An 11,963-nucleotide genomic window follows, 5' to 3' on the forward strand; every position below is an offset into this window, starting at 1 on the left:
AAAAGGTGGCTGACCCCTGCTCTCAAGGGACAGGGAAGAACGAAAACAGGAGCTTCCAGAATACTTTCAGGGTCAGAATTTAAAAAAGAAAAAAAACCTACAGCAACACGTGGCTGGGCCAGCTAGTCATTAATATATTTCATGAAACAGATAGGACAGACCTCGTTTCTCATCAAGATTGAGAAGGGAATTAGAAAAAAAAATCCATACAAGTAAGCTGAATATTTAGACTTTCAAAAAAACCTATCCCTATAATAGCATCAGCATTGAGGAAATGAACAAGTCACACCTAGAAATGACAGGGGGGGGGGGGGGAGGATGACCCTGCCAGTGCTGCTACTCTGATCAAAGTCAGAGTTTCATGAGGCTAGTTTTAGGTAACAATTAAGGTGATATTCTATTAAGTCTTAAGTCCTACTTTGGGTAGACTCATTAACTTCAATGGATCTACTCTCAGTAGGACTAACATTAAATACCACTCATAACTACTAATCCCAAGACGGAATTAAGATTGTGGGAAGAAATATCAACAACCTCAGATATGCTGATGACACAACCTTGATGGCAGAAAGTGAGGAGGAATTAAAGAACCTTTTAATGAGGGTGAAAGAGGAGAGCGCAAAATATGGTCTGAAGCTCAACATAAAAAAAATAAGATCATGGCCACTGGTCCCATCATCTCCTGGCAAATAGAAGGGGAAGAAATGGAGGCAGTGAGAGATTTTACTTTCCTGGGCTCCATGTTCACTGCAGATGGTGACAGCAGTCACGAAATTAAAAGATACCTGCTTCTTGGGAGAAAGGCGATGAAAAACCTAGACAGCATCTTAAAAAGCAGAGACATCACCTTGCCGACAAAGGTTCGTATAGTTAAAGCTATGGTTTTCCCAGTAGTGATGTATGGAAGTGAGAGCTGGACCATCAAGAAGACCGATTGCCGAAGAATTGATGCTTTTGAATTGTGGTGCTGGAGGAGACTCTTGAGAGTCCCATGGACTGCAAAAAGATCAAACCTATCCATTCTGAAGGAAATCAGCCCTGAGTGCTCACTGGAAGGACAGATCCTGAAGCTGAGGCTCCAATACTTTGGCCACCTCATGAGAAGAGAAGACTCCCTGGAAAAGACCCTGATGTTGGGAAAGATGTAGGGCACAAGGAGAAGGGGGCGACAGAGGACTAGATGTTTGGACAGTGTTCTCAAAGCGACTGGCATGAGTTTGGCCAAACCGCGGGAGGCAGTGGAAGACACGAGTGCCTGGCGTGCTCTGGTCCATGGGGTCACGAAGAGTCGGACACGACTAAACAACTAAACAACAACAACTACTAATCACCCACATCTCATTCATATTGAATACAAAAAATATAACTTTTAAATAACCTTTTAGAAGCAACTCTTCAATGTAGCTTTTCTGTTTGTAGAGAACGCTTGAAATATGTAGACAGCTGCAAAGAACTTCACTCCTGAGGCAGCAGAGTATCTATGTCCATTTCTCATTGTCTCTGTCTCTTCCATATGTCCCTCCAATTTTTTTTGCTACTTTTTCTCCGATCTATCCTTTTGCCACAACAATAATTCTTGCATCAAAGAATTTTCTTGAAACAAAGGATGATAGTTAACGCTAGCCCTACTCAAAGTAGACCTATTGAAGTAAATGGTCATAACTAACTCAGAGCTATTCATTTCAGCAGGTCTACTTTGAGTAAGACTACATTGAATACAGCCCAAACAATACAAATTTATTCAAAGTACAGAATATACATAAATGTTACTTATTTGCTTCATTTTCAAATTTTATTAGAGTAGAATTTAAGCCTACATGGTCTAGCCAAGGTAGCAACCTTCAGTATTTTCAGATCTGGGATCTACCTCTTGCTCAAAAGTTGCCACAATCCATTGAGCCCACATCTAAATTTAAATGGTAAAAACATGTCTTTCTCCATCTTACTTCCTCCACCATTTTTTTAAATGTAAAAACGAAAAAACCAAATTATAGGGACAGAACTACGCAAACTGTACATAAATTTATTCATGTATGCAACTACAGCGGCAAGAATGTTACTTGTCCAAAAATGGAAAGAAGAAGAACTTTATGAAAACAATTACAAATTATTTAGAGATTGTCAATGTGCGACATCACACACAATTGAGTTTGAGCTGGGGTGGGGGGAGACACAGAATAAAAATAGATGTCCCACTGTCAGCAATATATATGAGAAGAGGGAGTGTGTGTTAAGTTGCTGCAACCTTGAGACCAAGAGTCTTTTTGAGGGCAGCGTGAACCTCCCGGTTTCGGAGACTGTAGACCATTGGGTTGAGAAGTGGAGTGACCACACAGTAGCCCACAGAGACAAGTCGGTCCCTGTCTGGCTCAAAGCTGGACTTGGGTCTGAGGTATATGAAGGAAGCACAGCCAAAGTGGATGACCACCACAGTAAGATGAGCCCCACAAGTGGAGAAGGCTCTCTGGCGCCCCCCAGGGGCAGAAACTCTCAACACAGCTCTCATGATAAATGTGTACGAGAGAAGAATCAGAAACAAGGGGAGGCCCAGAACAAACAGACCAAGGAGAAGCAAGGCTACCTCGCTAAAATGTGTATCTGCACAGGCCAGGTCCAGGAGAGGTGGAATATCACAGAAGAAATGCTGGAGGCGGTTATGGCCTGGGCAGAAGGGAAGATGGAAGACAGCGGTGGTCATGCTAGCACCGACGCAGAAACCAATGAAAGTGCAGAGTGAGATCAGCTTGGTACACATCTGTCCTCCCATTCGTGTCACATAGTGCAGTGGGTCACGAACTGCCACTGAGCGGTCGTACCCCATGGCTGCCAAGAGGAAGCAGTTAGTAGATGCCAACGAAGAGGCAAAGAACATTTGTGCCACGCAGCCAGGGAAGGAGATGGAAGAAACACCATCAGGTGATGCCATACCTGTTAATGCTTTGGGCACCAAAGCTATGCTTATAAAGGTCTCTGAGAGGGCCAGGGAGCAGAGGAGGATGTACATCGGTGTCTGAAGGTGGGTATCCTTCCATACAGCCAAGCCCAGCAGGACATTGCCAGACAAGGTGAGGAGGTAGAAGAAGAGGAAGACAGCCAGTATGATAAAGCGCAGCTGTGGCAAGTCGGACAGGCCAATCAGCAGGAATTCAGATGGCCTTGTTTGGTTCTCCTGCACATCTTTAGCTGTAAAAATTGGTGAGGAGATTTGTGGTTAATGACAGGGCACCATCCAAGGCAGGAGCAGCGCACCCTGTTTCATTGCCTAAGGCAAAATGTTAAGGTGTGTGCACCCCTCCCCCAGCTGCTGCCCCTTAAGAAGCCTCGCAGCTGCGGCTTCTGGGTTTTAATGAGCTCTCGCAAGAGGTCCATGAGATCTTACCAGAACTCAGAAGCCACAACCACTTCTCCTTGCTTCTCTGGTGGAGAGGGCAGGTGGGGAACCACCCACCACAGGAGAAGTAAGGAGCAACAATGACAGCAGTGAGATCTTGTGAGAGTTCTGTGAGGTCTTGCCAGAAGCTGCCACCAATTATTTTTGCTGGTAGTGATGGTAGAGGCATAGCTCCCGCAAGGACACAACCCCTTGGAATTTCACTGCCCATTGTGTCTGGTCCAAGGAGCTGGAACTGTAGGAAGAGGAGAGCTTGGGAGAGAATTGTTGACCAGCCCCTGGCTATTGAGCAGTTTAGTCTTCAGTGCCAGAATTACTCACTTAACTGTAGTTTTATGCAGGGTCAACTCCCTCTTTGTTGATTCTTGCACAAGTAAAAACACCTTTCAGTGCCTGGTGATTGGATACATCAGGGGTCAGCAAGGTTTACCTCGCCTGGGCCGGTTCACTCCAGCAGAGATCCCTCTGTGGGCCGGATTGTGTGCCCACACCCACGATTTCTGACGTCTGTGTCTGTGCAGACGCAATTTCTGGTGCCCCAGAAGCGAGTCCCTGCGCCATGCTGCACTGCTTTAGCGCAGCGCGCAGGGACTTGCCAAGCAGGCGGCTCAGTTCGGGGGCGGCTCGGGGGCCAGTTAAACGACCCCTGTGGGCCGCTTGTGGCCCATGGGCCTTAGGTTGCCTACCCCTGGGATATATGCACTAAACCAAAGGTTGCATTCATTGATGCATACCCTCCAATATTTCTCCAATGAAAACAGGGACGTCCCATTTCATAACGATAATTTTACTATTTATACCCCACACATCTTACTAGGTTGTTACTTACTCTGGGCAGCTTCCAACATATATAAAAACATAATAAAACATTAAACATTACAAAAAGCTTCCCTATACAGGATTGCCTTCAGATGGGTCAGGGGTCGGATGACTCCATACACTCCAACATTTATCCAATGAAAATAGGGACGTCCTAAGGAAAAGCGGGACATTTCAGGATCAAATCAGAAACTGAGACAGCTTCTCTAATTTAGGGACGTCCCTGGATAAGAGGGACACTTGGAGGCTCCGTGATGCACTACGGAGAACATTCATCAACACAAGGATTTCTCCTTGGGTAATGGAACTTTCTCTCTTTCTCCTCCCCTGCGCTCCCCTAAATCTGTTCTGGAGGTTCTGCCAACTCTATATCATAGTGTTAACAAACCAGAGTTCCCAGAATTCTTTGCAGGATGACATGACTCTTAAAGTGGTACAGGACTGCTTCACCTGTATCGTGTGGCTGTGACCTTCGTTCCAAAAGGGAAGTTGAGATTTGTGTGATGCAGCAGGGTAACAAAGCTGCACCTTCTGTCCTTTTTCCAGTTTGTGTAGCAAGGAGTTGTTACTTGAGAGAGTTGTTCCCAAAGGGATGGAGATCAGAGCCCATGGCCCCATACCCACCCAGTCCCTCCCTGACCTTGTCTGTGATCCCAGTTTTTAGGCGTCTTACCCTCCATGCACCTAGAACCTCCAAGGCCTCTCCAGCGCTCTCTCTTCGCTGCTACCGTGCATGGCCTGCAAGACAGAGAAGAACGAGCGTGTTTTCACATGTTATCCTGCAAATGCCTCTTGCATTGCTTTAGTTCAAAACGCAAAGGTACAACCTCCACTGACTAAAGTGTTTCTTGGATTGAAAAATGACCCTGAGAGGCACAAGTGGCATTCAAAAGCGGGACTAAGGGGGCTTCTCAGGGCAACAGCTTCCAAGGGGTAGCTATGTTTACCTATTTCAGCAAAAAGGGGGAGGGGCAACAAAAGTTTTGTGATACTTTAAAGATAAAAGTCCATTTCATCAGATAAAGTGGATTCCAGTGATCCGTGAGCCTCATTCAGGTGATCCACAGCATGTCTCTAGATTTGTAATTGAAGATGGCAAACAGCACACACCCTCCATGTTAAATGCTCAAACTGATTTTTAATTTTTATTGCGTTTGTTTCTTACATTATATTTTATTGTATTACAATTGGAATTCATTTACAATTATACTACAATTACTGCATCACATGGAGGTGGTGGTGGGGATCATTAAGTGGTCTGCCAGGACCCTCAGCAATTTTCAAGTTGTTTGTGGTTGGAAAAAGTTTGGAAACCATTGCTCCAGTCCACAAATGTTTATGCTGTAATAAAATTGGTAGTCTTTAAAATAACGCAAGGCCCTTCTTTGCTTCCACAATGCTAACTGATGAGGAAAGAGCCATGTGTTGCCCACAAACAACACCACTGACTCGTGGCCGGCCTGCTCATGAGGTCACCTAGGGCAGCAGATCCAGCCTCCTCTGCCACAGCTCACTGCCTCTGTGCCTCTGTGCCTGTCGTGGCATCTGCTGCAGCTGCTTCTCAAGGCTGACCCCGCTGCTCTCCAATAGTGAGAGGTGCCACGTCCTCCATTTCTGACCCCTGAGGAATATCTTTCCATGCTTTGGGGTTCCACTTTTGGTAAACAACAAAAAAACAGTCCATTTGTCTGAATATGAGTGACAGTGATGCAGGGTAGGGTGATTGCCAAATGTTATTGAACCACACAATGGGAATTTTTTAAAATGAATTAACAACCCATGACTCCTTCCCTCCTGGCCGCTCTGGGTGGTATACCATATTAGTATTACTACTAAAAAATAAAAAATAAAAAATCCTTCCAGTAGCACCCAGTAGCATGCACACGAATGCTCATACCAAGAACAAACTTAGTTGGTCTTTAAGGTGCTACTGGAAAGAATTTTTTATTTTTTTATTTTGTTTTGACTATGGCAGACCAACACGGCTACCTTCCTGTAACTAGTATTATTACTTTTATTGTTAGTCAAAATGGGGAAATTATAAGGTGTGGGAAATGACTTGTATGGTTAAGTTGGCAAGAATAAGAGGAGGTAAACCGAGTGAAGTTCTGGTCAATCTATTGGCCGTGCTGGCAGAGGCTGATAGGAGCAGGAGTCCAGCAGCACCTGCAGGGTCACAGGGTGCCCAGCTGTTTTCTAACTAGGCAGGGCCACAATTAGGCATGGGGGATAAATTGGTTTGATGTGAATTAGAATAATAGAATAATAGAATTGTAGAGTTGTAGGGGACCCCAAGGGTCACCTAGTCTAACCCCCTGCAATGCAGGAAACTCAGCTGAAGTATCCATGACAGATGGGTACCCAGCCTCTGTTTAAAAACCTCTGGTAAAGGAGGGTCCACAACCTCCCGAGGGAGACAGTTCCACTGCCAAACAGCTCCTACTGTCTGAAAGTTCTTCTTGGTGGTTAGTCCTCTGAGTCTCCTCTTTCCCAGGCTAAATATACTCAACTCTCTCAACCATTCCTCATTTGCAAACAAATTGCAGATATCCTTCAAAATATCCACTTCTCATAATTTTGAGGTGCAGTTCTCCTATATATCTGAAAACTGCCAGCACAAATGAGCATACTATTCAAATTGGGCACAGATATGTGTTTGAATTTTCATGAGAGCTTTAAAAAAAATATCACAGAGTGATGTGGGAATGGAGCAATTTGAACTGGGATAATCAGGAACCAAGATAAAACAAAATGGACAGATTCACCAAACCCTAGTCACAAGTGACTTACCTCATGAAATGAGGGTGTTTGCCCTCAGTAGAGGAAGAAACTGAATTTAAGACTAGTATTACTTCTGAGTGAAATAACAGAACAATATCCACCAATCATTAGGAATGAGGGATTCCCGACTTGGATGAAGGTATTGAGGGGATGCTCATCAAATTTGCAGATGACACCAAACACAGAATCAGAATTCAAAATGACCTTAATAGATTGGAGAAGTTCTTGTGTCCAGTTCTGGGCATGGAAATTTAAGAAATATATTAACAAGCTGGAACATGTGGAGGGGAGGGCAACCAAGACGATAAAGGGTCTGGAAACCAAGCCTACCGTGGAACAGTTGAGGGAATTGGGTATATTTAGCTTGGTAAAGAGGCAACTGAGTAGAGATTTGATAGCCTCTTCCAATATCTAAAGGGCTGTCACATGGAGGATGAAGCAAGCTTTTTTTCACCTGCTTTAGAGGGGAGGACCCGAACCAATGGATTTAAGTCACAAGAAAAGAGATTCCTACTAAACACCAGGAAGAACTTTATGACAGTAAGAACTGTTGGACGGTAGAACAGAGTCCTTCCATGGGAGGCAAAGCAGATGTTGGAGGGCCGCCTCTCACAGATGCTTGAGTTGAGATTCCTGCATTGCAGAGGGTTGGATGGGGTGGCCCTGGGGCCCCCTTCCTACTCTACAATACTATCATTCTATGATTCTATAATCAAATAACTAAGAGAAGTATCTCACCTATTTTGGGATAATGAGGAACTGAAAGAAATTGAATCTCAAACTGAATTCAGGACTGGGATAAAGAGGAACCCAAAATTGACTGATTCCTCCATCCTTAGCCACAAGTGACTTACCTTATGGAATGAGGGTGTTTTTCCTCAACTGAGGGTCTTACATGGAAGCTGGAAACAGCAGTATCTTGTAGCTCCAAAATTCCTGAGCGGTGGCAATATTAGTTTGTTATAACAACTATACACACAGGCAAGTTTAAGCTTTCTGTAAATTTCTGGGTGGGGTGGACAGTCTCTCTATGGAGATGGTGCCTATGGAGTAAAACCATAGGTTAATAATATTCCTGTTGTATATAACTCCCAGAAGGCTTAACACAATTAAGAATGTATCTTTATTTTGCCTGTTGGAAATGTAAAATTAAATCTGTGCCGATCTTTGTCAATATCAAAGCTTATTGACCTGTGCCCAAACTTTGCCTTGCAAACATTCTTCCTTTAACCACCATGACAGTCCATTTGAAGTTTCTTTTTCTTCTTCTAATGTTGACACGGTCTTTGTTTTCCTGCATCAAATATTTTCCTTATCTGCTTTGTAATATGCTTTTATGCATTTCAAAAACTCAACAGACCCCCCCTTTTTTCCTTTTCCTCTCTTCTGCACATTGGATTAAAATATTGTTATGAATCTATGGGTGCAAGACATCCTGAATTCTGGATTAAATTAGTGTTAGTATTTAATTAAGGTTGGGATGTTAGAACTAAGAAATAGCAAGACCTGTGCATATTCAAGATGTGTATTGCCAGTGTTAATCCTGGAGTTAGCAGGTAGGCTAATTCCAGTAGGTAGGTTCTTTAATGAGTTTTATTATTCATATTTTAAAAATATTTTTTTAACATTTATTTTTAAAAATTCCATGAGACAGTAAAATTATAGCTACAAAAAAATACAAATTGAATATGAAGTCCTCTCCAGTCTCTCTTAAAAGTAAGGCTTAGCCCAGGGGTCAGCAAACTTTTTCAGTAGGGGTCCTTCAGACCTTGTGAGGGGCCAGACTATATTTTTTTTGGGGGGGGGAATGAACAAATTCCTGTGCCCCACAAATAACCCAGAGATGCTTTTTAAATAAAAGCATAATTCTACTCATGTAAAAACACACTGATTCCCGGACCACCCATGGGCCAGATTTAGAAGGCAATTGGGCTGGATCCAGCTCTTGGGCCTTAGTTTGCCTACCCATGGCTTAGCTCTTTCCAGCCACAGAGGACAGTAGCTCCTCCTTGGACTCACCTGGGATCTTTCCTTTCTCCTCCCAGCCTATTACCCAGGGAGACCAACACTTCACTGTCTCTCCCAGGGTCCTCCATCAACCATCTATCACCCTCACCAGTATACAATCTCTGGACTTTAATAAAGGCCCCAGACAAAGGACAAGAAAGAAAGAAAGAAAGAAAGAAAGAAAGAAAGAAAGAAAGAAAGAAAGAAAGGGAAACAGAAACAAGGGTTAAAAGAAAGAAAGAAAGAAGCTAAGATTAAAAAAAAAACATTAGAGAAAGATACAAAAAAGAAAACTTCTGATTTTCTGTCTTCTGGCTACATAATTTTTTTAAAAAAACATTTTTATTAAGCTTGCTGAGAAACATTAATCTCTTTGTTTCTCAGGTGGTAGATGAAAGGGTTCTGTAGGGGGGTGACCACTGTGTACCCAACAGGTGGCCTTCCGGATCTTGTCACACGCCAGCTCCAATGATCAGAGATTATGGGAGCTGCAGTCACCAATGTCTGGAGGAACCCAGATTCCCCATCCCTGCTGTAAGTCTTAGGCTGCAATTCTATACACAAAGGGCAGACAATGTGGTATCCTCTAGATGCTATTGAATTCCAAATCCAGCCCACATTGACCAAGCATGTTGGAAATTGTACTTCCAGCAATATTGACAGGGTGTACGCCTATGCATACTTACCTGGGAGTCCCAATATACTCCCTGGGGCTTACTTCTGAATACACAGACATATATAGGAAGGATTTAAAGACAGTTGTTCTTATGGGTATCTTTGAGAGACGTTTGTCTGATAAACAGCTGACTGTGCAGCTGAATTTGCATACTATGAACAACTCTCCTTGGGACAGCATCTTATCTATTTTGCCATTCTCCATCTATGCAGCCAACATGGTCTAGTATGTCCTGTTGGGATAACCAGTTGTTGGAGTAACCTGCTCCAACAGGTCATGAAGGTCGTGAGGATTTGGAGGAATTGAAGAGGGCTGAAGAAGTGATAGGCAGCAAGAGAAGCAAAGGCGGCCGAAGCAGCAGAAGGAGGCTGAAAATAAAATAGACTGCAGTCAACTCTTGAAGTGCACTCACTGGTAGCGAGCGAGCTCTCCGTCGCCTCAAACTGAGGCAGGGGCTATTTATTAGCTTTTTATACAACGTCATCAACATAACACCAACCAATTACAACTCAGCATTAACAAGCCCTTCCAGGCGGGAAACAGCCTCAAGAACTGTTAACCTAGAGGCTTCCTGGCGCGCTTTAGCTGGAGCGGAGGGATCCCGACTCCAGTGCTATTGTCCTTGGCCGGATCTTCTTTTTCCTTCTGTGCACGGCAGGATCAGCGCAGCGGCTGGACGCGCGGGAGACGCCAAAGCGTATTCCCACAATGGCCATTGTGCAAATCAATAAGTGAAAGACCCCTTGTTTTAATGAATTCTCATTTAGCAACCCACTGTTCAGCTGAAGTGCCTGTGGTCACCAGTCCAAGCTGACTGAAGAGCCTTTTCATGGCTGCCTTCATCTCATGGTTTCTCAGGCTGTAGATGATAGGGTTCAGCATGGGGTGACCACGTGTATGCAACAGTGGCTACCTGCCTCCTCCCACCTGAGGAGGTGGAGGATGGCTGGAAGCAGACTCCAATGATGCTGCCATAGAAGAGGGTCATGACAGTGAAGTGGAAAAAGTCTTCCTCTTTCCAGCTGCTGAAGGTACCTTAAGCATGGCACCTACAACCCAGATGTAGGACAGCAGGATGTAGAAAAATGGAGTCATCACCAGCATGCAACCAACATTTGGGCAGAATGAGTGTCAGAGCAAGAGAGATGCAATAGAGGACAAGTGTCACAGAAGAAGTGGGAAACCTCCCAGGGACCACAGAAGGAGAGCTGGTTGGTCAAAAGAGTGTGGAACAAGCAGTAAACATTGGGGAGACCCCAGGAGCCTGCGACTAACAAGAGCCAGTGTTTATGACTCAGTAGAGTGGCATAGTGCAATGGATGGCAGGTGGCCACATACCGGTCATCTGCCATGGAAACCAGAAGGAAGCTGTCAATATTGGCAAAGGCAATGAAGAAATACATCTGGGTTAGGCAGCCCCTGGAGGAGATGTCTGCACTTCCAGAGTCTCCAAAGGTCTCCAGCATCTTGGGAACAATGACATCCACCAGAAGAAGTACATGGGAGCAGAAAGGAGATGAGGATCAGAGCAGATGAGCAGGACAAATAAGCACATTTCCCAGCATAGTCAGCAGATACATGGATAGGAAAACGGGAAAGAGAATGCCTCGGTATTCTGCACTGACAGAGAAACCTGAAAGGATAAATCCAGAAAAGACTGTCTGATTGCCCATTGTGACATTTTTCTGTTGAGAGAGAAGCAGAGACCAGCATGATATTACATGTTTGCCAATACTGGGATACATCTGTAAAGTGGAAGCTTTGAGACGCACAGCAACAAAATGGGCATCTAGGCTCAAACTGCTAAGTTAAAATGCTATGTGCTATGTTGGGTGCCGAGTCAATGGCGGACGGGAGTCCGACGGCTCCGTCCTCCGTTAGGCGATAGGGATCTCCGTGCCTGCGCCACGGGTCCCTTAAAGCCACGGGAAGAGCGTCCCGTGGACCGACGGCTTCGTGGGTCCCAGACGTGCTGTCTCCGCTCCTGATTGACCCTCGTAAGGGGGAAAGTCAGGCGAGCGGAGCCCCAGCACGGGACTGAAGAAGCGACTGCCTGCGGAGGATCAAAGCAGCGATCCCGCCAGACCTGAGCACCCGGCACTTCCTACACAGAGACTTCCAAAGAAACTCTGTAAGTTAAAATATCGGATTATCTTACAAGTTTAAAGAGTATTGCTTGCAGAGGAAATTGTAAAAGGAAGCCTGTTCCCTCTGGACTGTTTGCGCGAGCTTGGTAGCGCTAGAAGATCAAAGCCGTGACTAACGGAAAAGTTTTGCGAACTCTGCTAA

At 44.7% G+C, this 11,963-nt stretch overlaps 2 protein-coding genes across 2 annotated transcripts; both read right to left on the reverse strand.

Moving 5' to 3' along the window:
- Positions 1-2,230: 2,230 nt before the first annotated feature.
- LOC117061208 (olfactory receptor 10Z1-like) lies at positions 2,231-3,952 on the reverse strand. The gene is made up of 2 exons (XM_033173896.1): positions 3,883-3,952; positions 2,231-3,183 (listed from the first exon to the last, which is right to left on the reverse strand). Exons 1-2 carry the CDS (start codon positions 3,950-3,952, stop codon positions 2,231-2,233), a joined length of 1,023 nt encoding a protein of 340 aa, XP_033029787.1.
- Positions 3,953-10,433: 6,481 nt separating this feature from the next.
- On the reverse strand, positions 10,434-11,347 carry LOC117061209 (olfactory receptor 1L4-like). The gene is given in 6 exon segments (XM_033173897.1): positions 10,434-10,566; positions 10,568-10,670; positions 10,673-10,786; positions 10,789-11,163; positions 11,166-11,217; positions 11,219-11,347. Coding segments are annotated over 6 exon segments (906 nt in total).
- Between the last annotated feature and the right edge of the window lie 616 nt (positions 11,348-11,963).

The sequence above is a fragment of the Lacerta agilis genome, chromosome 16, assembly GCF_009819535.1.
Source record: "Lacerta agilis isolate rLacAgi1 chromosome 16, rLacAgi1.pri, whole genome shotgun sequence".
Taxonomy (NCBI): Eukaryota; Metazoa; Chordata; class Lepidosauria; order Squamata; family Lacertidae; genus Lacerta; species Lacerta agilis.